The 26,090-nt window shown below is 39.1% G+C and overlaps 1 protein-coding gene across 7 annotated transcripts in view; it reads right to left on the bottom strand.

Moving 5' to 3' along the window:
* Nucleotides 1-26,090, bottom strand: part of MAP4K3 (mitogen-activated protein kinase kinase kinase kinase 3) — a 76,951-nt gene that overhangs the window by 40,036 nt on the left and 10,825 nt on the right. For 5 of the 7 annotated variants that reach the window (XR_008448924.1, XM_054060906.1, XM_054060907.1 and 2 more), the window contains exons 4-15: nt 24,219-24,283; nt 21,980-22,035; nt 18,194-18,241; nt 16,299-16,341; nt 15,575-15,647; nt 13,108-13,239; nt 12,754-12,816; nt 12,589-12,670; nt 12,379-12,489; nt 8,458-8,533; nt 7,402-7,460; nt 4,749-4,811 (exon numbers count right to left, since the gene is read on the bottom strand). Coding sequence is in view for 6 of the 7 variants with exons in the window: in XM_054060906.1 (XP_053916881.1) it covers nt 4,749-4,811; nt 7,402-7,460; nt 8,458-8,533; nt 12,379-12,489; nt 12,589-12,670; nt 12,754-12,816; nt 13,108-13,239; nt 15,575-15,647; nt 16,299-16,341; nt 18,194-18,241; nt 21,980-22,035; nt 24,219-24,283 (871 nt within the window). In the remaining variant the exon portion in view is untranslated. The remainder of the gene's footprint in view (nt 1-4,748; nt 4,812-7,401; nt 7,461-8,457; nt 8,534-12,378; nt 12,490-12,588; nt 12,671-12,753; nt 12,817-13,107; nt 13,240-15,574; nt 15,648-16,298; nt 16,342-18,193; nt 18,242-21,979; nt 22,036-24,218; nt 24,284-26,090) is intronic. The other 2 variants (XM_054060909.1, XM_054060911.1) reach the window with 1 other exon arrangement.

The following is a 26,090-nucleotide window of genomic DNA, read 5'->3' as shown; positions in this document are numbered from 1 at the left end:
CCCCACCATTTCATTGTCACTGCAGCCAAGGCTTCCCTCAAGCTTCACATTCCCCACCAGGCCTTTCTTGTTGGTGAGAACAAGGTCTAGCACAGCACTTATCATCTCTCCTATCACTTGGAGAAGGAAGTTATCATCAACACACTCCAGGAACCTCCTGGATTGCTTATGCCCTGCTGTGTTGTCCCTCCAACAGACATTAGGGTGACTGAAGTACCCAATGAGGCTGTACCTATCTGCCTATAGAGGGCCTCATCTGCTCCTTCTTCCTGGTCCCGTGGCCTGTAACAGACCTCCACTGTAAAATCACCTGTCCCCGCCTTCCCTTTAATCCTGAACCATAAGATCTCAGTTGGCTCCTCATCCATGCCCAGGTGGATCTTCATGCACTCCAGCAGCTCACTGACAGAGAGGACAACATCCCTTCCTCATCTCCCTTGCCTGTGCAAGGACTGAGGTAATTACCAGTTCTTCACAACAGCCTGGGTAATATTAAATGAAGAAGTCCTATAAAAAGTCAAATCACACCTTCAGGTAAATCACACATGCAAAGTAATCAATGACAAAAAACATTGCAGAGATTTCCCCAAAACAAAGAAACTTGGTGGTAAGGCCACGCTACGAAACACATTTCCCAGAAATGATTGAATCTACAATATCTTCTGCAGCTTAAATTTCAAAAACTGCTCTTTATATTCTATACATTCTCATGGTGGATTAGTTGTTCCTGTAACTTTGACAGTCTTATGTTCCCAATTTGTTCTGTAGGGTTGAACTGTACTGGAAATCTATTTTTAAGTGTCCCGTTCTTCAAAAAACTAAACTGAATGTATACAGTGAACTTCCTACACAGTTCACTGTACTTCCTACATTTGCTGTTCCTGACACCTAGTGAGAAACAAGATCATTTGATGTGACAAAATTAAGACTTTAAATGTGCAAAGTGCTGAGGAAGTAACTCTGAATTTCAGCAAACACCAATCACCTCTGGACTACTAATATATCAAACAAGATGACACACACATCTCTATTTCTCAGTAAAATGATTTAGCAATTCCTACCACACTGTTTCATAAAAGAGAATGTTAATTTTAAAATGAGCCAAATATTACCTAAGACATGCTATCTTTTCATGTCTTCAGTCCCTGGGAAAGTAAAGGAACTGATCTTCCTGGAGGAAGATCACAAATCACATGAAGCACACAATTGGGAAGACCCAGCACTGATTCACAAAGCGCTAATCATGCTTCACAAACCCATCACTCTTTCTGACAAAGTAACCTGCTCAGTTGATATGGGGTGAGCAGTGGATATTGTCTACCTGGATTTCTCCAAGGCTTTTGATACAGTTTCCCGCAGCATCCTCCTAGAAAAACTGATGCTTTACAGTCTAGAAAAGTGGTTGGTGCAGTGAGTGCGTAACTGTCTGACCCACCACACTCACAGCGTTGTGGTAAATAGCTTGTTTTCCAACTGGCAACATGTCAAAAATGGGGTACCCCAGGGATCAATATTGTGCCAACACTGTTTTTAGTAACTTCCTAAGTGATATAGATGATAAGTTCAAGCGTACTCTGATGAAGATTGCTGATGGTAGCAAACTCAGCAGGGAAATGGACACTTCGAAAGGGTCACCCTGCAGGAAGACCTGGATAGGCTTGAAGAGTGGACTAACAAGAAACATATGAAGTTCAGCAAAGACAAATCTAAGGCCTTGCACACAGGGAAACATAACCCAGGACTGCAGCACAGGCTGAGATCTACCTGTCTGAGGAGCACCTCTATGGAAAGGGACCGAGGGGGGGTCCTTGTGAACAACAAGGTCCACAGGAGTGAACAGTCAGTGTAATGCAGACTAGGACCAGGTGGAATGCATCCAAGGTGCTGAGGTACCTGGCCAATATGATTATGAGACCACACTAACATCTAAAAAGAGCAGACTGCTAGTCAGAGGAATCTCAACAAGGTGGAAGAGCAGGGAACAAAACCCCATGGGGTTTAACATAGCCAACTGAAAGTCCCACAGCTAAGACAGACCAATCACAAACACAGGAAAAAGCTGCGGACAAGCTGGCTAGGCATGGGAAGGGCAACTCTGCAGAAAAGGGTTTGGAGGGGGCAGCAGACAGGGAGGGGGTTACGTATCAGCAGCACGAGCTCGTGGCATAGCTAGCCAACCATAGTGAAGCCAGAGGCACTTAGAAGACCACATCTGCATGCTGTGTCCAGTTCTGGGCTTCCTAGAATCCAGCATACCTCTGCTGCTCCTGAGGCAAAGACGACTATCACAAAAGACCTGCCAAAACACAGCGGAACAACCAGAATACAAATACCAGGAACTCAAAATCACGTGAAGGAGCACATGCAAGAAAACCTCAAACAATGGAAGGTACTCAATTAAATTCCCAAGATACTTCTTGTCTAGTTGCAGCAAAATTAAAAATATCTACCCTAAAAAAGACAAGGGCCTTGTACCTGGTGCAAAATACTCTGTTATTCATTTAGATATGAACCAAAGGGGAACATTTATAAAAAAAATCAAAGAGAAGTACCATCTTGTCCTTGTCTGTTTGCCATTTGCAGGAAGGGATTCTGGGGTTTGGACACTGAATTTTCCCTGCAAACAAAACCTGTACGGAATTTCTCCGTTCTTCTGGCAGATCCAGGTAGCTGTTTCAGGAGCACAGAGGTGGAGGAAGAGGGAAGAGGAAAAGGAGAGGAATGATTTTTAAGAGTAAACACATCATAGGTGTCAAATTTGTAAAGGTGGTGTGCATGGTGACTGCATAAGCTGGCATATGATTCCTCCAGCTGTGCAAAATGCTAGGTGACAGGCAAAAATACTCTCACTCACTCCCCAGATTTGCTCTCACCCTCCATCTTTTATGACTCACGCTACCCAAATTATGCCTCAATTTTACACAATTTTTTGGTAGGCTCTCTGAGACACAATAGCTCTGTGGGAGAGTTGTTGCTTATAAGGTATTTTATAAAACCAGTAGAACAGCATGGGAAAGAATCCAACAGTAGCAGGTGATACAATACGTTTGAGGAAAAAGTATGATTTCTTCCTCTCGAAGAATCTACACATCACCAAACATATCTGAAGCCAATATTGTCAGAGCAGAGAGAGAGAAATCTGATCAGTATGTCCCAGTCCACAACAGAAGAATGAACTAACTATTAAATATTTCTTCTAATTTCCAGAAGGATTAGGTCTTAGTGGAAAAACCTCACAAATGGGTGAAGTACTATTATTGCTGATTGACTTTAAAAGTCCTCTCACAATTGTGATGATAGTCCATTATCATAGTAATAATTTTTGAAGACGGTACTGAACAACATGAGATAAAAGAAGGATGGGAAAGGACAGTCCAGGAGGCATGTTCTCATTCATCTCTTAAACCCACAGACACCAGGCTACCAAGGTATGTGACAACACTGAAAGTAACCTGAAAATACAGGTTTTAAAAAGTGTTAAATTCAAAAGACAAAATGCAAAGCAAATCAAACCAAAAAACCTAAACCACCTTCCCGAAACAAGAGTAACTGCACAGGATGGAGCTGTTGCCACTGCATACAGAAATCTAAGCTACTGATCTCAAAACAATTTGTGAAACTTTTTCATAATCAAGCAATGAAGGAAATTCTTTCCAAGAATGGGGAAGACAGTCTAAGCTCTCAGTAACTATGGTATTGGCAGATTCAAGTTACAACAAGCCAACTAATGCCAAAAAAAGAAAATCCAAAACAAAAAACAGCAAGTAAAAACCAAAACAAGATATTCCCAAACACCCGTTTTCCATTTCCCCCTCACTGCACTTAGAAACATCTTACAAATCAAAGCAAGTTAGCAGAATAATGCTCTTCATCTAGTACAGAATGTCTCTTCATTTTTTCAACAGTATATGAAGATGTCCAAGATTTCTAACTACAGTGTGTAAAGAGTAGAGAAATAAGAAACCTCACTATCTAGAGTAATTTCTACACCGAAATGCTAGCAACAAAAGTTTTTAGTAGTGCAGTAAGACAAAATTTGGAACAATGTATCAGACTATAAACTATGCCATTGCAAACAATTTGTTATTTGTATTAAGTGTATATTTCTATAACTGAATTATCAAGATGGTAATTATGAGAAATTTATATAATTTTATAGTCTTTCATAGGACTACGTAAATAAAGATAAAACACGAAGAGAATGTCTCTTCTATTTTTAATCACCCTCCAAAAAGTTAGTAAGTTATACATTGTAAGGCAGTTAAATAAGAAAGAAATGAGTGCGTAATACTGAGCCCCTTCTATAAACTTCATTCAATTAGACATGCATACGGGTTAAATACTTTCAATACTGCACATACTAAGAATTCCTCCCTACATTACAGAAATACACACAGACCAATCCTTACATTGAACAGCTTTTACACCGATGAAAACACCAGTACAACAGGACAAAACATGAACTTTGAAAAAGGAAAACAAAGACATAACTAACACTGACAAAGAAAGGAATAAGACAAAGAAAGGAATAAGACAAAGAAAGGAATAAGACAAAGAAAGGAATAAGACAAAGAAAGGAATAAGACAAAGAAAGGAATAAGACAAAGAAAGGAATAAGACAAAGAAAGGAATAAGACAAAGAAAGGAATAAGACAAAGAAAGGAATAAGACAAAGAAAGGAATAAGACAAAGAAAGGAATAAGACAAAGAAAGGAATAAGACAAAGAAAGGAATAAGACAAAAAATACCAGGTTAGATCTTGCAGTGTAGTATACTTCTTCTGAATTGTCCAAAAAATCGCTACTGTCAGGCTGTTCATCAGATAGAGATGAAGAAACTCAAGTTATTTACATTGTGATGGAAAGCCAGGTATAAATAAAGGGAAACTTTCTTGTTTAAAAATAGTTGTAGAAACTGAAATCATGTTAAGCCAGTTCTGGGCACAGGGGCAGAATATCACTAAGGGTATGGTGTTTACCATTACTAAACACTACTGAATCACACCAAAATAATTAATTATTGTTCACCATCTGAGCCTCCGGTAATAAGTGACAAACTGGCTCAGTAAGAGGCAAGCAGGCACCAGTTCAACATCTCAGTGCACCACCACCAATAACATGCTGCAGTGGTCCAGTCCTTTGGCTTCTGCACTCATACCCATAAGCAAGCAAGCATAAAGTTCAGGCATGCTTTTGTGATTCAGAAGCAAATGGGTCAGAACTGCTTTAATGAAAACGGATCCACACTTATGGCTGGAGGAAGAGACAAGCATCTCTTGCTCCCTCTTCCATTTAAAAGACTTTCTCTCCCAGAGCATGAAGATTGTTTCAAACTTCTCCCCTAGCCTGCTTTGTGCTGTGGCTCTTTGCAAGAGCATCCAGTCTTTGAACAGATCTTATTTGCATTTGACACATCAATTTAAATCACTCATTGGTCCTACATCTAATGACAAAATGCGTTTTTTAATTTGGTCTCTAGAACCAACATAATTTTTGAAATCTTATCTTTATCCGGAAAGGACAGATCAGGTCTGCATGCTTCATTCTAATATGAGCAGTGGAGCAGTTAATTTTCCTATTCACAGAATCACAGAATCACAAGGTCGGAAAGGACCCATTGGATCATCCAGTCCAACCATTCCTAACACTCCCTAAACCATGTCCCTAAGAACTTCATCCACCCGTTCCTTAAACACCTCCAGGGAAGGCGACTCGACCACCTCCCTGGGCAGCCTGTTCCAGTACCCAATGACTCTTACTGTGAAGAATTTTTTTCTGATATCCAACCTGAACCTCCCCTGACGGAGCTTCAGGCCATTCCCTCTAGTCCTGTCCCCTGTCACTTGGGAGAAGAGGCCAGCTCCCTCCTCTCCACAACCTCCTTTCAGGTAGTTGTAGAGAGTAATAAGGTCTCCCCTCAGCCTCCTCTGACCAGCAAGAGCTTTTGAGATTCCAAAGTCTAAATGTCCTGATAGCCACGCGCAAGGTAGCAAAAGGCTTAATTCCTTCCTTCAAACAACTGCCAAAGAAGTGTGCTCTCAAGGGTTGTGCTTTAATCCCTGCAGAAAATCTCTCTCCCCAGTTTAGCAACTCGGGTTCCTAAGGTGCAATGAAAACATTTCTCTGTCAAATTAAGCCATCCACTAACTGGTTTGTTTGGTGCTAATAATTGTATTTTCTTTATGATCCAGACAATCAAAGAGGCATGCAAAGTCAGGATAACTTGGAATCAGTTCAAAAATCATTGAGTTAACTAACAAGTTTGTCATAGAAACACTGACTTCATTATCATATTTAATAAACACTTGATGATATTGTTATGCAGTTATGTCAAGGTCTAAATAACGTATCTGAAATAATTGCCTAAATTCTACATGTGATTGGGCAAGCAATTCTCCACCTTGAACAGGCATCAGAAACTGCAGACTACCGGCTAGGTGCTGAAGAAGAGCAAGACTATATACAACCTCACATCCAGAAACAGCTGACCAAAGGACAAGGCATCAGGAAGATTTTAGTACAACTGAAGAACCATACAAGGAAATCTGTATCAGAAATTCCACCCACATGTGGTCTGTAGACTACATAGGGTACATTCCTAGGTACACACCCTTCCCTTCCCAACTTTTTCACCTCAACACTTGCCTTAGAAAAACAAAGAGAACAGAGAAGTCTGCATTAAGGAAGCAAAGCAGTGTTTTTATCTAGAAATGTGAAGAAACTGCTCAAATGCACGAACGTAGAAAACAACAGCCTCCACAGAAGAGAGGAAGCTACTACAATTTGGTGTGTGTGAGACAGCACAAGCGCCTTTTCCCTCACTGCTTGAGTTCTTTTACCTCATAGGAAGAAAACATTGTCAATACACCTTTACAGAATATGTCAGCTGCCCCTCAGCATGGTTCAGGTGTGATGCAGGGACACATAAAGATTGCTTGCATGGGAAAATAACCCCACAAACCCACAATTTTTAAAAACGCATCATACCTCTGACACAGGCTCTCAATTTCATTATTTCCATTATCAATCATTGTCAATACACGCACAAGGGAGAGAAATATTTGAGTACACACAGTAATTCTACAACTGAAAAATTACTCCACTAATAAAGGCAATTATATACTTGGAAATGAGGTATAAAGGATAAAGTGAAACCCATAAGGCAAATGACTGTTGCTGAACACATACATCACACCTGGCAGAGCCTACAGGTAAGAGGTCTCACCACATATAGTGTAATGGCACTAAAAATTTGGGACCAATGTGTTATGACTTGTCAGAAAAATCACTACCGAGTTTAGTTGCACTAAGAAAGTATACTACACGTCTTGGATTTCTCCTCCTTCACAAATATTTGCATGGAATAATGTGCAGAGCATATCCCATGCTGCTTGTTACTCACAAATTCATGATGTGGCTCTGTCTCTTTCCTCAAGGGCGGATCAAATTTTACTTGACCAACTAAAGAGGAGAAAAGGAAAATAAAAATTCAAGTTGGACTCTAATTAGACAAAATTTAACTCCAAAGTCTAACAAAAAAAGAAAAATCCAATTTAATGAGTGTACCATACCCCCACTGATGGAATTCTGACACATGCACATACTGAACTTGTGCCTGCTAGAAATTAATGGGTAGAGAAAGTACTCTTTTTATCATAACGGCAGCACAATCACCATTTGCCCCGCCTACTCATTAGAAGGACAGGAAAACCATTAAGCAGACAGGGCAGTGCAGTGCCCTCTTTAGAGGAGTGATACAACTGTAATTTATAGAAAAAAACACATTAATTTTGTGAATTCACTCTTGCATCTGTTCTAGGAGATTCATTAGCTGTAAAGAGCCTTGTATGAAGTTTGCAGAGAGCTAATCACATCATCTAGAACAGCTCTTTGGCAGACTTCCCCTCAGTTTTAGCTTAAAAAAAGACAACTAAAGCTTCAAGTATTGCTCTGATTTAATTCAAGCAAAGAATAACTACAATCCCAGGGATGGAGTCTGCTTTTAACAGCCAACCAACCCCCCGATTTCCTGATTTCTACAGGACTTCTTCAATTCAAAAGCAAAAACTAGAACAAGATACTGAAGACAGACAGAAAAACCTTCCTCTGCCATTCTGTTCCCCAGCAAAAATCTTGCATCACTCTGAATATTCTTGCTGGAGTGGCACGGGAAGCTATACCAATCAGCTCTCAGAAGAGCTCAGGTTGTGCCCTGTTCAATTAAGATGAACCAATAATGAGATTTGCTGAAGTGCTGACAAAGGGTGTATTCAAATACTTTATACTAGTATTTCTTTTGCCATCTAGAACCTACATCCTTAAGAGAAACAGCATAAATTTTATTTTACTATACACCACTAAAATGTTTCTATATATGTCGGACACAAAGAATACCACTTGAAATAAGTGAATAGCAATTATTAAGAATATTTTATGTTGTCATATTACACGTGCTTACAGTTTATTTCAGAGCGCGTCTTTTCTTCTCTGACATTTCTACTTGTAGAATGAATTCTATGAGGCACCACAAGAGGCTAGAAAGCAAAAGTATAACACTTCAATATTAAAATATACTCACTTGAAAACCCAGTATTGTGCACCTAGTTTTTAGTAGGTTCCTTTAGCATAATAACAAAAAGAAAAAAGAAATCAATCAAGCGGGAAGCTAAAAATAAACATCGTGTGCATTTATTTGTACATTAAAGTCAGAACTATTTGCAGACATTTTATCTGTAGAGTGTCTACAACTTCAAGATAAAGGTTTTTAAAACACCGGATTTGAGCAAACAGACAATGCTGGCCCTCATTTGTCTTTGCTTGGATAACATTTCCTTTTTCTGTCTTTCCGTTTAAGGGTATTGGAAGCTTCCAAAAGAAGCAGCAAGACTAAATCTGACTTACTGACAGCATTTCCTTTGTTTAGATACCCCAATTACTTGTGCAGCTTCTAACCTAAACAGATTCCTAAAAAGTCATCGGCTACTTTCTTTAAGTAGACGATGAGATAGCCTGAAGTTTTCAGAGCTGAACAGAAGGGAGTATTCCTGGTAGCCTTATGCTGTGTGGCAAGAGTGATGCTGTCATTGCTACAAATTCACCTTTGTATTTATGTTCCACTTCTATTTTTCACCTGGACTTCCACTTAGTTCTCTACAGGATGAAGTGTCACGAATGTTAAGCCTTGGCTTTCTTTTCATTATCCCTGCTAGATTTTCTCTTCTTTCTACTTTCACAATTGCAGGTTCTCTTAGAAATTACAACTTAAGGTTTCTTAACAAGAGTACAATACCAGCCAACAGGCCTAAAAATTATGAACATAAATCCTAACAGTGTGCTCTCAGCATGTCCTCCGCAATGAAATCTTACTCTTCCAGAAAAAAGTTAATTCTCTATGATGTTAGCCCATGTAATCTCTGCAAAGCATTATGTTCCCCATGTTTCTGTGTTGAATACATGGCAGCAAGAAGACTTTTAATTAAAGCAATCTGATACAAAAGTGTTTGAAATGTGATGTGCTGGTATCATAGAATCACTAGGCTGGAAAAGACCTTTGAGATCATCAAGCCCAACTGCAGCTGTCCACTACTAAATCATATCAAGCACTTCAGCTACCCATCTTTTAAATACCTCCAGGGATAGTGACCCAAACACATTCCTGGGCAGCCTCTTCCAGTGCTCGATAACCATTTCGGTGAAGAAATTTTTCCTAATATCTAACCTGAACCTCCCCTGGCGCAGCTTGAGGCCATTCCCTCTCATCCTGTTACCCATCGACTCGGGAGAAGAGACCACCACCCACCTCTCTACAACCTCCTTTCAGACAGCTGTAGACAGTGACATGGTCTTCCCTCAGCCTCTTCTCTAGGCTCAACAACTTGTTAGCTTTGCTTCTATATATACTCATTATCACCCTCAAGGAGGTGGCTTAATCTCTACCTTAGCCACAAATGCTAACACAAGCACCATCCGCCTGACAACAACTAAAACTTCAAGCAAACTGGTGAGCAGGTCTGAAGCTCAAGATTCTCACCAGTGTTGTTTGTACCATGTAAGTTGCTTTCTTTCAATTTGGATGGCTGCTTTCCAGCGATTGCCACAAATGTAGGAGTAGTCAACCCTCAACTTCAGATTTGTATCTCCAGCTGCCTCTGTGAGCTGGCAGGTATTGAAGCAAGTTCAACTGCGTACAAAAGGAGCATGTATGCTTCTTATTCCCTTTCGTTTATTACGGGAAAGGCCACCAAATCAACAATTGCTTTGCCTGTAGCAGCATCCTTCACCTGAAATACAGACCTTGCTCAAGATGCATCAGATAATAAATTATCATTTCCTTAATTTATAGAGGTGGGTTCTAGACTTGCTTATCACAAAATTAAAATGTTTTCTCAAGTGTCACTATCAAGCTCATTTTGCAGGGGGATTAAAAGCCTTAATGGAACATTATCTGGCAAAATGGTTAGGGGAGAAATGAGAAGAGACATCTAAATTGTATATCCAGTGAAGATGATCCAGCACCACAGGTAATGGTGTTTGAAGCTCATTGGAGAGATCACGGCAAATGGAGAACTATCATTATGTCTAGCACAGAAGCCCACAAATGCAGCAGGAAACCTTCAGCTACATGAGATAAAAACAAACACCTGAAAAACACATACCAAAAGACAGGCAAGCAGCCTGCTTGCCCTCCATACTGTCAGCCAGTCTATCTCCTTTATAAATGATGAAGATAGGTGTTTTCCCTGATCACTGCTGTGAGGTTGATTTCTCTTAAATTTTCTCCCCAGATGAGGCATAGCTTTTTCCCCTCAATACCACACCACATCATGGGATAACTGATAAGTAATACACTAGATAACAGGAGGGCATTCTTAATGCTACATCAGAAGGGAGATAAAAGAGTGAACACTCTTGAAAGCTACAAGTAGCTGTCAGTAAAATATGACTCCATACAAGAAGAGAATAGATACTCTCCACTTGAGCAGCCCAAAATGAAGGTCAAGATTCTTACCTAAAAGATACACCAGTGACACAGTGACACAGCAGGGTTTCAGTATAATTTCCAGGAAATCATGGAAGACTCACAGGGCAACCTGCTCTGATCTGAGCAGATCACTCGCAGGAAGCACAGTGAAAACAGCTCTCTTTGTTCTTACAACAACTCATGAAAGCTTTGGTTTCCAGGTTCCTACAGAAATATCACTTTAATGGGCCTAAGAGATCCAAAGGTCACCTGATCCTTAGAGATTTTGCTGAGAAGATCAGAGTTCCTCAGTGCTGTTTCTATCAGGAATCAGACACTTTTCTCTTAACATTGATGTGAAAGTCAACCACATCTGGTGTGTTTAACTTCCCTAAATATTTTTTTTAAAACAGAAAAATTTTCCAAGTGTGCTCCATTATTTCCAATTGGCTTAAAAGTACTGATTGTTCAATCTTTGTGCTTTCCTCTTCTTCCCTCCCATTTAGGAAAACCATGAACATTGCACCCCACAATATAAAAAAAGATCTATTTCACTTTGGTTTCTTTTCACATTTATTTCAGCTTCTAAGGAAGACTTGGTACAGCTCAACTTGTCTTTGCTGTTCCAGAAGGTAAAAGCTCATTTAACTTGTAAAATCAGTAAATTAGTGTATTAAAAAAAAAAGTAGTGGATTCTTTGAAGCTTATTTTGAAGGCATTTTAGACTAGTTTATTCATAAAAAATGTAAACCACAAATATGCAATTAATAAATCAATGGCATTTCTGTTTCACTCTGATTCATTCTTTCTCCCCCTCAAAAGAGATCATCAGTTAGCAAACTGTAAACATTTGGAAAGTCTTCACTAACAAGAGTCAAGTACAAAGACAGGATGCAGTAGCAGAATATCCATTTTACTTATGAAACACTATGTTCCTGTATGGTTACCTTCTTACACAAGCATGCTATTTTTTTCCTAGCTGTTAAGACAGAAAATCAGAAACTTTGCCTTTGACAAAACTGTCTTGAAGTCAAGTTTCAGAGTATTCTAAGATAGAAAAAATAACCTACAAGAAACACATTGCATGTCATTTGACGAAAAAAAAACCCTACAAGATCATTCCACAAAGAAACAGAAAGCAGAGTGCATGACAGAACTCAGGACTAGAGAAGCAGTCTACATTTACTGTTGCAAAATTGTTGAAGGACAACAATAAAGAAAATTTTGAAGTGTTTACATCGCTCTTTGAGCTTCTCTAAGTGCCTGTATATGTGACAGAGCAGCACAACCAAAAGAAAAAGCAACCTTTGAGACTATTCCCAGATCACAAAATATTCTGTAGCTCATTAAACCATAACAATTTAGTTGTGTCGGCAAATGAAAACTTAACCTGATTCTACAACTGAAACATCTTCCTACCTCAGGATCATCATCATCAAAATCATGGTAAGTGGAATGATCAGGATTATTCATCTTATCCAGAAGTTCAATAGCAAGACTTCTATTCAATGGTTGGGTAACAAAAGGATGCTGCAAGAGAGAAGGAAAAACACATTAAAATGTCAACCAGTCGTATTAAGCATATTTTAATTTTATAACTTAAAAAAAATCCCATACATAAACTTATACCTGTAGTAACTTTTCAGCTGTAGGTCTTTTTTTAGGATTTTTTGTAAGTGCCATTTTCACAAAATGATGGAAACTACTGGACCTGTAAAATGAAGTGGTAAACCTTAGAATCAATTGCTCAGTGAAATACATGATCATTATCTACTGAAAGAGAAAAGTACTTACCATTTCATTTTGTCCTTTAATTTAGGAGGCTGGAAGTTGCTTTTTGTCATTAGAAAAAGTGCTCTGAAAAAGACCCAACAACATTTCTGTGGTTTATGTGCAATACATATCTGAGATTAACTATTAAATAACTTCTTTAGTTGGCAGGAAGAAGTTCATCAGTTGCAGAGATGATACTAGGACAATATTACACAATTCATGCACCAAAAAGAGTTGCTACAATTTCTATACACCTCAGAACCTTCACGAACCAATACCTTCCAGTACCCCCACACACAAGTACACACAGCTACTACTTCACATGGATTATTTACAAAGTTGTATTTACACACGAAGCTTTAACCCCATACTAACCTCATTGGATGTAGGTCAAACATTGGAGGCTGAAGTTCAGCAAGCTCTATAGCAGTTATTCCAACTGCCCACAGATCACAGAGTTGGTTATAGCCACCTTTCCTTTCTACTGCAGCAACTTCTGGTGCCATCCTAAAGGGCGAAACAGATTTTTAGATAAACTTCTTGACACAAATCAAACACTTCTGTATGCAGCAGTTTATTACTCACTCTCTTCCCTAAAGCTCTCAACCTATAAGCTCTCGGCATACAGATATATACATATCTGTATATGTATATACATATATACAGGTGGGGGGTGGGGGAAGCGGGTGGTGTGTGTGTTATGTTAATGTATACATGAAGATCTCCTCAGTTGTCTACTAGTAAATAATACGCAGTTCCCAACACAGCAGTAAGTAATTACCATATCTGAAGGAAATTTCTGGCAGGCACATGATGAACTACCATCCAATAACCAAAGACCCTAAGGTATACTAATTCAACTATAGTAAAATTCAAATTAAATCCAAAAATCACACATTGTCCAGACAGTGGTTAACTGACTTTGAAGAATTCCAACAAAAACATTAACAAAACAGCAGCTTTCTTGTATCCTGAAAGCATGAGACCTGAAGACCCACTGTCACCTTGGCACAGAGCACTCCTTGTTTGCAATGTCTGCCTCACTATACTGTCAGAAGGTTTCATTTAAGTTAACAAAATAGTTTCACACCCTCAGGTGATAAAAATAAACAAACATAACTGACACATAAATAGGAACACCTATAAAAAATTACTCACTAGGCACTGTCACTTTCTGAATGGCCAAAGCAAATTATGCATTTGATTGTCCTACAGTCATATCAGGTGGCAAACATTAATATTTTTTAGCTCTGAACTTCTATTAGTTCAGATCACCTAAAAAGTAGCAGTGACACTGGAGATAGAACTCCATATTGGGTAAGACAGATGAACGTCTCTTAACGAGAGCCCCAGTAAAGCAGCAGGCAGCATTGCCATTATTTAAACACAGACATCCTTCTACGTAGATCTGAAAACATCACCAGGCTTGGCAGTACAACTTATTTCAAGTCTGCATAGTTAAACTATATTTACATTAATTTCTTTTGAGAGTTCATTAGAATAACCCAGTCACTCTAAATCAAAAAGGAGGAAGTTAGCAACACAGAGTGGGAACATGAGTTAACTTTAAAAAGACATAGAGGAGGAACACAAGGGTAACTAGCATGGTCACTAGAACTAAAGACACTGCACAGTCCTGCTCTTCATTTCTCTCCCATCCAAGCACCTTAGCCTTACCTGCCCAGAAACCTCTAATGATCACTAAAACCTTCACACTGCCTGTTTCCAACTACATTTTCTTAACAATTTCAACAATTTTGTCTCCTAGCTCCTCTCAAATCTCCGAGAAGCTTTGCAAAGAAAAACTGATGCTTTTCTAACCTATGTAATGCTTTCTAAGTTATTGTTTAAGGTTATGCCACATCATTTGAGAAGCCTGGCATGTTTGGAAGTTACACAGTGATAAAGACCAGGACTGAAGTCACCCAGACATCTTAAGAAAGAGAAAAACCAATTACGCAATCGTGACTGATGGGTGTTTATGTTACTCTGAAAGGGAAGTGAAGCCATGTCTTGGCATGACCTACAATGCAGAAGAATGCTAAAAATGCTGTGCTTGACTATTTCAAGACTGAACATTTTAATGTAGCGGTTTATTCATTATATACATTTTTATCTTGTAACTAATAGCTGTCAGACAAAAAATTTGAATATCTTTCTGGGCAACATAAAACAAAAGTGTTATTTTGCAGTGAAGAATGAGTGTCATTTACTTACTTAAAGGCAAAAGGGAACAACCACTTCCAGTACAAAGAAGGCATAATAAAATTCTTAACTTTAGAAAAGATAAATTATGCAAACTAGCTTACTGAGGGAAGAATAAAGATGCGGTACAGATAGAACAGAAACGTATGTTTGAATTCAATCAGTTTAGGCAAATAAGTAAAAAAGAAAATGGCTTAGAGAAAACATTTCACAAGCGGCAAAAGAATCTCTGAAGACAAACAAATAATAGCCATTATCAACTGAAGTGTTGCAGAAAAGATGTATCTAGGGTGGAGGGGAAGAAACACAAAACAACAAAATGGAAAATCAGGGAAGAAAAAAAAATAAGACCAGAGTTAAAACCAAGAAAAGTTGTCGGTTGTTTTAAAGTTTGACCAAATTAATAGACAACAGTGATAGCAGCATGCAGCCTTTCAATTTTTCAGAACATTAGAGCATCTTCTCTGATATCCAACTAATTTAAGATTTAGCACAAGTAATACACATATGATCACCAGAAAGTCCAACACAGCTTTTAGAGATTAGTCTTCCCCAGAAGTGGCACAGCCTGCTTCTATCACAATTTTTCAACAGTATTATATATGTTACTATATCAATGGCCAAGTAAAATAATTACCAATATGGGGTGCCAATGAATGATTTCCTTTTGGCAATTGTAGCTGTTATCTGTGCAGATACTCCAAAATCAGCTGTTGAAGAAAAAAAAAAAATGCTAAACCAAAATGACCATTAACAACTGATTTGACATAATTAATTGTTGATGGACAAAAGCTTGGTTTCCCCACTGTAAAAGTTTCTTAAACATACTGGAAATATTTAACAAAAAGTAAATAACAAAAGCAAGTAATGGAAACTTGGTGTATCTCAGATACCGTCAATCACTTCCTCTTGCCAGATATGCAGGTTGCACACACATGCCTCTCATCATCCCCAGAAAGGACAGGGTAGCACAGAAGTCCTAACAATTACATGTTGCAATTTAATATGATAAAATACATAACTTAGTATTATCCAAGAGATTCTTTCAGATAACTGTTCACAGAACATTTCACACTTAAGCACTCTGGATGGTACATCTTAATTCATAAAAACTTGAGATTTGATTTTGAACTCCCCCTTACAACATCAAGAAAAGTCTTTAACCTCAGTGTTCCAAAACTACTCCAATTACTCCTCAAACACTAAGGGGACAGTGCAGTTAAGTATTACTTGCAAGAGGAAAAGAATTTCAATATTCATCCATGCCTTACATCCGCTATTACATCATTAAATAAAATACAGAAGATTGCTTCTTGGAGCACACAAAAGTCTGTTAATAACAACAAACTGCATTAACTCACCTAATTTTACATGTCCATTATCCGTTAAAAGAATGTTTGCTCCCTTAAAAAAAAATAAGCATACTTGAATTAAAACGTGTAGATTCCTCTGAGAGCATATTAAAAACCAAAATTACGTGAGATCTTATGGCAAACTAGGTGCAAAGGACAAACCAAGGACTGTGTGTTCAAGGATTGTGCAGCCTTACCAAGGAAATGTTCATGAAATTAGCGAGTTGCCATTCTGTTATAAAAAGAAATTTGGATATACAGGGTTTCTCACTAATTTTCAGTTTAGTACTTTTTAGCCTACAGTACTACAGAGTTTCCATTGTACACAAAACCCCCTCAAAAAGCAGACTATGATGACTTGCCTATGCTGATGAAGTCTTACTTTTATTTACACTGAGTGAAAGGAAATATGAACGCTAAAGGTCAAAACAGAAATCATTTTATTTTCTTTTCATATGTAGGAGCTGGGTTTGTCCTGTTTGAGAGCCATAATAATTATAATTATAGCCTTAAGGACCTGCCTTGATACTCAAGCATTTAGCAAAACTATTTCTGTCCCTATGCAACAGAGATTCTGTTAGTGTTAAATTTGAAGAGTTCGCTGTTGTAACCTGAAGCACTAGTAGGCTGAACAAACCTGATCTGAAGATTGGAAACAGGTACAGTGAAAGCCAGAGCTGCCTAAACACAGATCCAAATGTCAGCACTGCCCATATGCTAGATGGAAAGGTGGCACAGATGGACCTCCAAAACCATGTTTTTACAGATATGGCTTTTCACAGAGAAGGAAAACTCAAGCCTGCAGTAAAATGCAGCTTACTTAGGTAAACTTTGCAGTTAATGAGCCTTATAAATGGAGCTTGGTAAATAGTACGGCAGTTCAGTTAAGATGCTCTTGACCTTGTGCACCTTTCAAGACACAACAGATACTTTAAATACATAACTTAGCTACTGAGGGAAGCAGCCAGGAGAGCTGCAGATGAAGACAGTATTTTTCCACGATCACAAGAACAGCTTTTTTAAAAAGAAAATTTCTCACTGTAAGCATTTTTTTAACAGCAGAATTCTGCTTAGAAACAAGTATTTATACATTTCTATAAAGCATAACGAAACACATTTAACTTTTGTGTCCAAAGTAATCTTTCATTGATAAACTGTAACGATTGCTCGAACTCCAAACACCCTTCTACAGTCAATGAGAATCAGGCTGCATTAAGGCATCTACAATTAAAGCTTCTATGTGCACTGCATCCCTAGTATGAAAACAAACCCAAACCAACCAAACAAAACCAATGTCTCACACTACACAAAGGGATATAATAATTCACTGTCGTATTTCCAGCAGGAAGTCTGCCAAGTTTAAGCTACAGTCTGAGCAAGGAAGAATCCAGAAAGGCACAGAGTCCATAGCAAAATTCCAGGGACAAAAAGTCAACAGGAAGCACCAGAAGGAAACTATAACAGAGAGCACAAGAGTCTGAATAACCATCTTTGATAGAGCTTTGTTGAGACGAAGGTTTAAATAAGACAGTGTTAAGAGCCTGATCTGCAGTACCCTCTCCAATTTTAGCACATGAGAGAGGAGACAGAAGTAGTCTCCAAGAACCACGCAGAACAGCAGCCACTGCCCTGCAATCTGCTCACCAAGAAAAGCAGCAAAAAGCCAAAACAACAGCTCTGCTCACTAGCTGGTTCAAAATGAAGGGTACTTTGCCTTCTCTCAAAGACATGAGAAAGACCCAACCTTCCCTTTTGCATAGAGGAAAAGTCATATAAACAAATGTTGGTTTGGACAACAGTCAATGTCTATCGATCTCTAAATTTTACACCACCAGGCTAAAAAAGATCCAGAGGTTATGTAGTCTATTTTAAAGACATCAAAATTCCCTTCAGTTTTTACTTACCTTTATATCTCTGTGCATTTTTCCTTTACTGTGAAGATAATATAGTCCCTGTATAAAATACATAGATAATTTAGTCCAATATTTTTCATTTCATATGCATTTCTTATTTAATTACCAGACCTAATTAGGATCCAATTCAATCATCTAAATGACTTGCTGACTGAAGAGCATTCCTATATTTCGGCGTATCCAAACTGCATTTGCAAATTCAGTAGATGTAGTAGTGTAATATCTAGAAGACAGGATAGATGGGAAGAGTACCAGTCATCACATCTACTACAAGAAAAACATTACTCGACCAAGGTTTCCTCTAGAGATGGTAACTGTCACCTTTTTTAGAGCAAGTTAACTACTTTAAATCACCCAACAGTTTTCTACGCAGCAGTCAGCTCACTGGATACCTAGCGCAATTATTTCCTGCACCAATACTTGCTTCTTTTCAGTCCAGCAGCTGCGAGAGCAGGCAGCCCTTTGGTCTGACACTGAAGCTCAACTCCAATTCATGGATTTCTGCAGAAGCACTAAACTGTCTTTCTGGGTCTTGATAATGGTATCAAACCATTTTAGGCCTCGACACAAGTTCGAAACTTTAAATTCTGGAAGAAGCCCTGCATGACAAACCACAGAGCACACAGCACGGCACTTTTGACATTCCAGGCTCATCTCTAAAATTCTCTTCCAGGGTAGAACAACACATAAAACATCATCTTCGCTCTGCAGTCATGAATCTCCATAAGGAATACACTTCCATGGGAGATACACATGTCAAGACAGATTTTTTCTTTTTCTTTGGCCAGCTCATGCAAGACATCAAAGTTGACTGCAAAAATAAATTTGGTTTGTTTTCAATTATCAGCATTTTCAAGGATGGTCCTAAATAGATCAACAGGAAAAATGAGGAAACAATTACTTACATAACATGGTACTCGAGATTTTCAAGTGAACAACATTGTACAGATAGACAACAGTACCATCAAAGATACAGGTTCGGGGTTATTTTTTTGTCAGTTCATGAAAACCTGAATGCAATGTAGCTAAAATGCTAATCAGTTATGAAATTCAACCCCTTAAATAAACTAAAATAACAATAAAATAATAATAAAAAAAAGCCACCCACAGATTTTTTTAACCTGTTTCTTTAGGGAATGACTAACAATGCCTAGCTGGTTTCCTGTTTTTTCAGAGTCCTCACTGCCAAAACTGGACTCTGGTTTCGGTACAGTGTGTAATTCATCAAAGCATCTACATGACCACTGCAGCAACTGGCATTAGCTAGAAGAATCCCATGTACAGTCTTGGCATTTAAATCTCTGGCTACTTCTGGCACAGAAAGACCAACTACTCTCTTATTTTTACCACTGCCCTGGAATAATCCAAGATCACTATTTTTAAAACTGAATACCTGGAGGCAGGAACTGGAAAGGCCATTATTCAAAGGTCCTGTATTTTCAGAACCTGAGTCCAACCAGAACTGATATCAAGCATTTGAGTGTTTTTTTGAAAACAGACCATTTAATGGGCTCTTAAACACAGAGCTCAAACACTAACTTCAGGCATTTGATAGAAACTCTGGATTCCATGGAAACTGATGCAAAACTAATACCAGACAAATCACTTTTATAGATGGACAGATGGCCTGCATTCTCAGACCTTTCAGTAGGAAAAGTGACTGCTGCATTATAAGTTACAACAAGCTGTCAGAAACGATATACGTTATATTTGGTCAGAGTGTTATAGTCATGTATTTACAGACAACTTTAAAATATTAAAAAATGGGTCCTTGGATAACACTTAGAAAATACATACAAAGTAACAAGTTTCCTTCTCACAAACAATGCACACATACTAACCAAGAAACCTTCCCACAAATTAAGTAATGATTTCATAAATTCCTTTTCAGACTATTTAAACTCTCCTCCATTCTCTGAGATTATGGATTTGATGGATAGACTATTTGGTGGAACAGGAATTGAGTGGATGGTCGCATCCACAGTAGCGGTCAACAGCTCAATATCCAAATGGAGACCAGTGACAACTGCTGTCCCTCAGGAGTCTGTACTGGGAGCAGTGCTATTCCATCTTCATTAGTGACAGTAGGATCATGTACCCTCATCAAATTTGCAGATGACATCAAGATGAGTGGTGCAGTTGACACACCTAAAGGACAGGATCCCATCTAGAGGGACCTGGACAAGCTCAAGAAGGGGGCCCTTGTGAAACTCACAAGGTTCAACATGGCCAAATGCAAGGTCCTACTCCTGGGTCAGGGCAACTCTTGTTATCAATACAGGTTGGGGGACCAAGGGATTAAGAGCAGCCTTGTCGAGAAGCACTTGGGGATACTGCTGGATGAAAAGCCAGACATGAGCCAGCAGTGTGCAGTTGCAGCCAGAGGGCCAACCATGTCCTGGGCTGCATCAGCAATGTCGTGAGCAGGATGAGGGAGGGGATTCTTCCCCGCTACTCCACTCCGGTGAAATCCCACCTGGAGTAACCATGTCCAGCTCTCGGGTACTCAGCACAGGAAACATGGATCTGTTGAAGTGAGTCCAGATAAGGGCCACAAAAATGATCAAAGGGATGGAACACCTCTCCTGTGAGGAAAGGCTGAGAGTTGGGGTTATTCACCATGGAGAAGATAAGGCTCCAAGGAGACCTTATTGCAGCTTTTCAGTACTTTAACAGGGTGTCTAAGAAAGATGCATACAAACTTTTAGTAGGGCCCGTTCTGACAGGACTACAGATAATGGTTTTCTAGTAATGGTTTTAAACTGAAAGAGGGTAGAGCCAGGCTAGTTATAAGGAAGAGACGTTTTACAATGAGGGTGGTGAAACATTGGCACAGGCTGGCCAGAGATGTGGTAGGTGCCCCATCCCTGGAAACTCTCAAAGTCAGGTTGGACAGGGCTCTGAGTGACCTGATCGAGTTGAAGAGGTCTCTGCTTATTACAAGGGGCTTAGACAGGATGGTCTTTAAAGGTCGCCTCCAACCCCAACCATCCTAGACTCTAAGGACTAAAGGGTTTAAAGGTTCAAAAACCAAAACACTCCCAGATGTCACATTAAGACTTCATTGTAAAGAAAAAAGCCATGTCCTGTAAGACAGCAATCTCTGGCGCAGCATGGGGAGATGACAAGTGGCGTGCAATGGAGCTGGCTCATGGTGAGAGCTATCTTGAGAGAGCATCTGAGAGGAAGCCTCTCTTAACTGATGGCATTCAACACATTTGCATTCACTAGAAGCCAAGAACTGCTCTCTCTCATGGAAGCAAGACATCCATCAAAAAAAGACATTTCTGATTAATTTCTACTGGTGAAGTGAATCTTTAATTTAGGAAACTACAATGAAAGATAGCATACCAGTGAGGAGAGGCTAGTGACCTTAACATGAACATCTCAAATACACCGACTATTTTTTTTCTTATTGGCACAGATCAGTCATCAGATATGCAAAACTGAGTCTTCAAATTTCCCTTCAAATTTGCAATAAATATTTTGTGCCACAAATATGGATTAAAAATATGCTATTTCCCCCTTTATTTAAAAAAAAAAAAAAAAAAGAGTTAACAGCAGAAAGATTACAGCAGTGTTCTTCAAATGACCCAGGATAATTTCAGGTTATGCAATTATACAAGTTGGTTCTAGGCTATAATAAAGGACCTTCTCAAAAGTCTTGAGAAAAATGCTAAGCCATTCAAACGTCATACTTCCATGACATCACACTTATTTGTAGCTTTTAATACTTTTACATTATAAATCAACCACAAGAACCTAAGAACACACTACCTGTAGTGTTTCTCTGCTAACATAGGCAATCTGCTGTTCTGAAAGTGGTCCAGTCACTGAAATGGAAGGGAAAAAATACAATTCACAAAATCAGGTAAGATACTGCCCATTCCAAGCCCAGACCTCAATTACTTCCATTCACATGGATAGGGTTTTGCACTTGAAGTCTCAGAATAAATGTGCTTAGACTTTCCCCTAGATTGAGAATCCCAAAGACCACCTAACATTTTTCAAACTCAAAAACGTCTAGTCCCATTGGAATAGAAACTAAATCCCCTCCATATATAAATCTCAAAGTAATTAAGATGAAAAAGAAATAGAAGCAGTGATGTAAGCACAACTCTTTCCCCTGCAAAGACACATTGTGTCCTTCTGCTCAGAGCTGGACTTCCAACACAGTGATTCAGCCTACAGCAAACTGCTCAGCCCCCTTTGGCTCCTAGAAGTTCCTTTTACCCTCCACAACCTGCTCTCTCCTTCTGTCCTTCCTGCTGCCATGCAACTGCTCTCTCTTCCCTGCAACCATGCAACCCGCACTGTTGCTCCTGGGCCTGCCACACCATACACCTTCTTAAACTCTCTCTCTGAGCAGGCTCGGCAACTTCCCAAGGGAAGGAGGAATTATCTTCTCCCTCCGGGGTCCTACTTCACTTAAGTCTCTTACAGGAAAACAATTATATTTTGAACAAACACACAAACTAAACATCGAACAGCAAGCAAGTAACGGCCTGTGATTTGTCCCCAGTCACTGGACTTTGATCCTGAAATTAAGGGAATGGAGTCCTCACTGCAAATATCTCAGGTTTCACAGAGAACACAAAGAACAAAATTAGATGCAGTTTCTCAAAGGAAATATAAGGAGTAGAGAGCTAAAAACGAAGCAAGACTTAAGTATCTAACCGCTCAGCTTCTACAAACCCCACAATCACAATATAAATTAGTATCATGCAATATATGTGTGTGGGTATATATGTCTCCAAAACAGATCTAGATCCATCTTTCACTCTCCGAAAGAAAAGCTCCAAACTCACATAAAATATATTAGCATGTATGTTTATTTTGAGAAATTTAATTTTGATTAACTTAAATTACTTAAAATTACAAAGGCCTATAGCTCAACTGGAATAAGACCCTTTGCAATGTAATTAAGTTCAGAAAAAACCTTCCACTCTTAACTACCAGCGGAGAAGCCAAAAAAAAGCTGCAGCAGGAAATCACTCCTGTATGACGTCTGTTCAGGCATTTATGCAGCATGAGCTCATCTCCTACTCTACAGGTGTTCCCCATAACAAAGCCTATTAGACACAATGCTTTTATCACTAGCAAAGATGTAAAGGATCAACCAGGCTCAAAAGATTACGCCATAAGCATGGGGTAAATTCGTGAATCAGTGCCTTGCTTTAATTGCACTCAAGTTAAATATAAAAAGGTATACAAGCTGTTTACACACAAGAGATGTGAAGATCCTAACATGTAAAATCTTAACAATTTAGAACATGGACAGATTACCTGTCTGGAGAAAAAAAAAAAAAAAATCACCCTAGAACCGCAGAGCCATTACTCACTTACAGCATACTTCTTTCCTATGCAAGCCTTAATTCCAGGGCAATAAAATCCCTCAAAACTGATTTTGACTCCTGAAAGTCAGCAATTTACTGACCCTCTCTTTATCTGACGGATTCATGCACACATGCCTTGTTTGTTTGACCACTCACTGCACCTAAACCTAAAGCAAATACATAGGCCACCTTTGCTATTCACATGCCATGTAGCCAGCACAAAAAGACACACAACATTGTGGCACTACAGCCATACAAACATAGGAAAGATCATTGTTTACAAAAGGACAAGAGCATCTGTGCTAAGCAATCCACTTATCTAGGTAGGCAGTGGTATAGATTATACTAAAGCAAAGTTCAAAAGCTCAGAAAGAAAATGGCTATGAAGTAAGATAGCACAATATTTTCTAATATTACAGGCTTTGAAAAGTATCAACGGGTACATGAGCTACTGAAGGAAGGAAATAATTTCTGCTGCTCACAACACCCCCCACAGCTAATTTTGTTTAAAAAAACCCAAACTCAACCAATTATGTTACATAACGTAAAATTGACCTTCAATGGATTATTATGGATACTAAATTTAGGATTTCTCCTCTCTGATTCCAAAACATGGTAATCACGTCCATTTTCGAAAATAAGCTTTACTTAGATTTTACACAATTACAGTTTTCACCCACCATGATAAATATCCTGTAGAGAGCCACCTCCACAAAACTCCATGCAAATCCATAGCTTATCTCGTCTAAAAAGTGAATAAAACAATTCATTAGATGTCAGATTTGAAAACACCACCTATAAAAGATAAGTCAGAGGACTGAAACATTATAAAGTACAACATAATAAGCAAAAGGTCAAATAATGAATATTATTTAATCTTTAAGTGATACTTCACTGTCAAAATAATAACTAAAGAAATATCCAAAATATTCCAGGGTTTACTGGAGTAACAGAAACAGTATTAGTGAAACGTGCACACATTTTTGTTCAAGATCTACTATGAAAATAAATATCTTTTTACTGAGAGTAGAGAGAAAACAGATGTGGGTTCTCATTTCTTCCTCATTTTCACTTCTCCACTTTTTTCAGAGCAGAGGAATTAATGCAAACAAACAAAAGAAACATATCCAAAACAAAAAGTCCTACCCTCAACTCAGTTTCTTTCACAACAAATGGAGTGAAACTCCAGTGCTTTAGTCAAAGCTAAGCAGACTGGAGCCCACGCTGTGGGTAAGCGCCTTCTCAGATGAAGTCTTTCCCCTCAAAGATACATATGGATCTTTTTGGTGGCAGAGGTGATAAGTTCTTTAGATTCCTCTTAGTAAGGGAATAAATTGAGGTTGACTCACTATACCTCTGTAAAAATGCTTTCCAAGAACAGACAATGGGCTGACAGACTCAAAAGTATCCTCTATTATAGACACTAAATTCTATTTTCACTTAGTGATTTTCACTGGCAAGACAGGTGTACCACACGTGGCCACAGAAAAGCGCTTTGAAGACCAAAAAAGGGACTTGACTAGTTATTCCTGGCCATCAAAGCATACAGGAAAGAAAAACCACATAGAACCACCACAGCGCAGACTGGGACACAGGACAACCAAAGGCACAACTGATTATTGTACTGCAGCTTGCCCACAACCCCTAGTCTAGGGTATCTGGCATTCATAAGGCTCTGTGAGAATAGCTGAAACGCTCCTGTGAGCAACATCAACTTTTGTGGAAGTGCTTCGCAAGGCAATGGCGTAAGTGCTGAGCTTATCCCCTGTGCTGCAAAGTATTTCTCACCACGAGGTAACAGCTAGAATAGCGTCTGTTCCAATGAAGAACAGCCCCTCTTGGATCCCCTCCCCTTTTATGTCCATAGCCCGTGTGACCTTCGAAAATATGCCCTGGCTACTTCCTCCAGTGGTGGGAAAGGCATTGTTCAAGCATTATCGAGGTTTAAGCAACAGAAGTCCCTGGCATCTAGAGGTCAATTAAAGGGCCGTTTGAAATAACATGAAGGCTTTCCAGTAAAATAACTGATCAGTGTCCAACACTGAAGCAACACGACGATGTGTGAAAGAAAACCAAATTAGCAATGGCAGCAGGGGAACCAAAGTGAGAAAGAAGCACTAAAGAGAAAGACATCTGTTTACTCCCCACAACGATGCAGAATGCAGAGAGCAACACTTTTCGAGGCACTGGGCTCATAAAAGCCACTCTTTTCCACACAGTTGCATTCTGTTTGATGCCGACAGCAGCAGCAATGTGGAAGCAGGAAAAAGCCAGGCCAACCCCAGCAGCTTTGGGACAGCAGCAAAGCACCTGACCTGAAGTAGATGCATGCTGTAAATTCACACTTTTGCTTACTGGAAAAGCCCTACAGAGAACAGGGAAAACAAAGAGGATCAAAAGAGGAGTTTGCATTTCCATTTACTACCTAGCCTTTTATCACTGTGCCCAAGTGCTCCAAGACAGGCACAGATCCATACACTCAACAGTAACTACATACAGTTTTCTGTGTAGCAGAGCATACGGCAAGCACAGCAAACAAAACAGAAAGGATC

This window comes from Cuculus canorus, chromosome 3, assembly GCF_017976375.1.
Source record: "Cuculus canorus isolate bCucCan1 chromosome 3, bCucCan1.pri, whole genome shotgun sequence".
NCBI lineage: Eukaryota > Metazoa > Chordata > Aves > Cuculiformes > Cuculidae > Cuculus > Cuculus canorus.
Note: the sequence above shows the minus strand (reverse complement) of the source record. Positions and strands in the feature narration are given on the sequence as shown.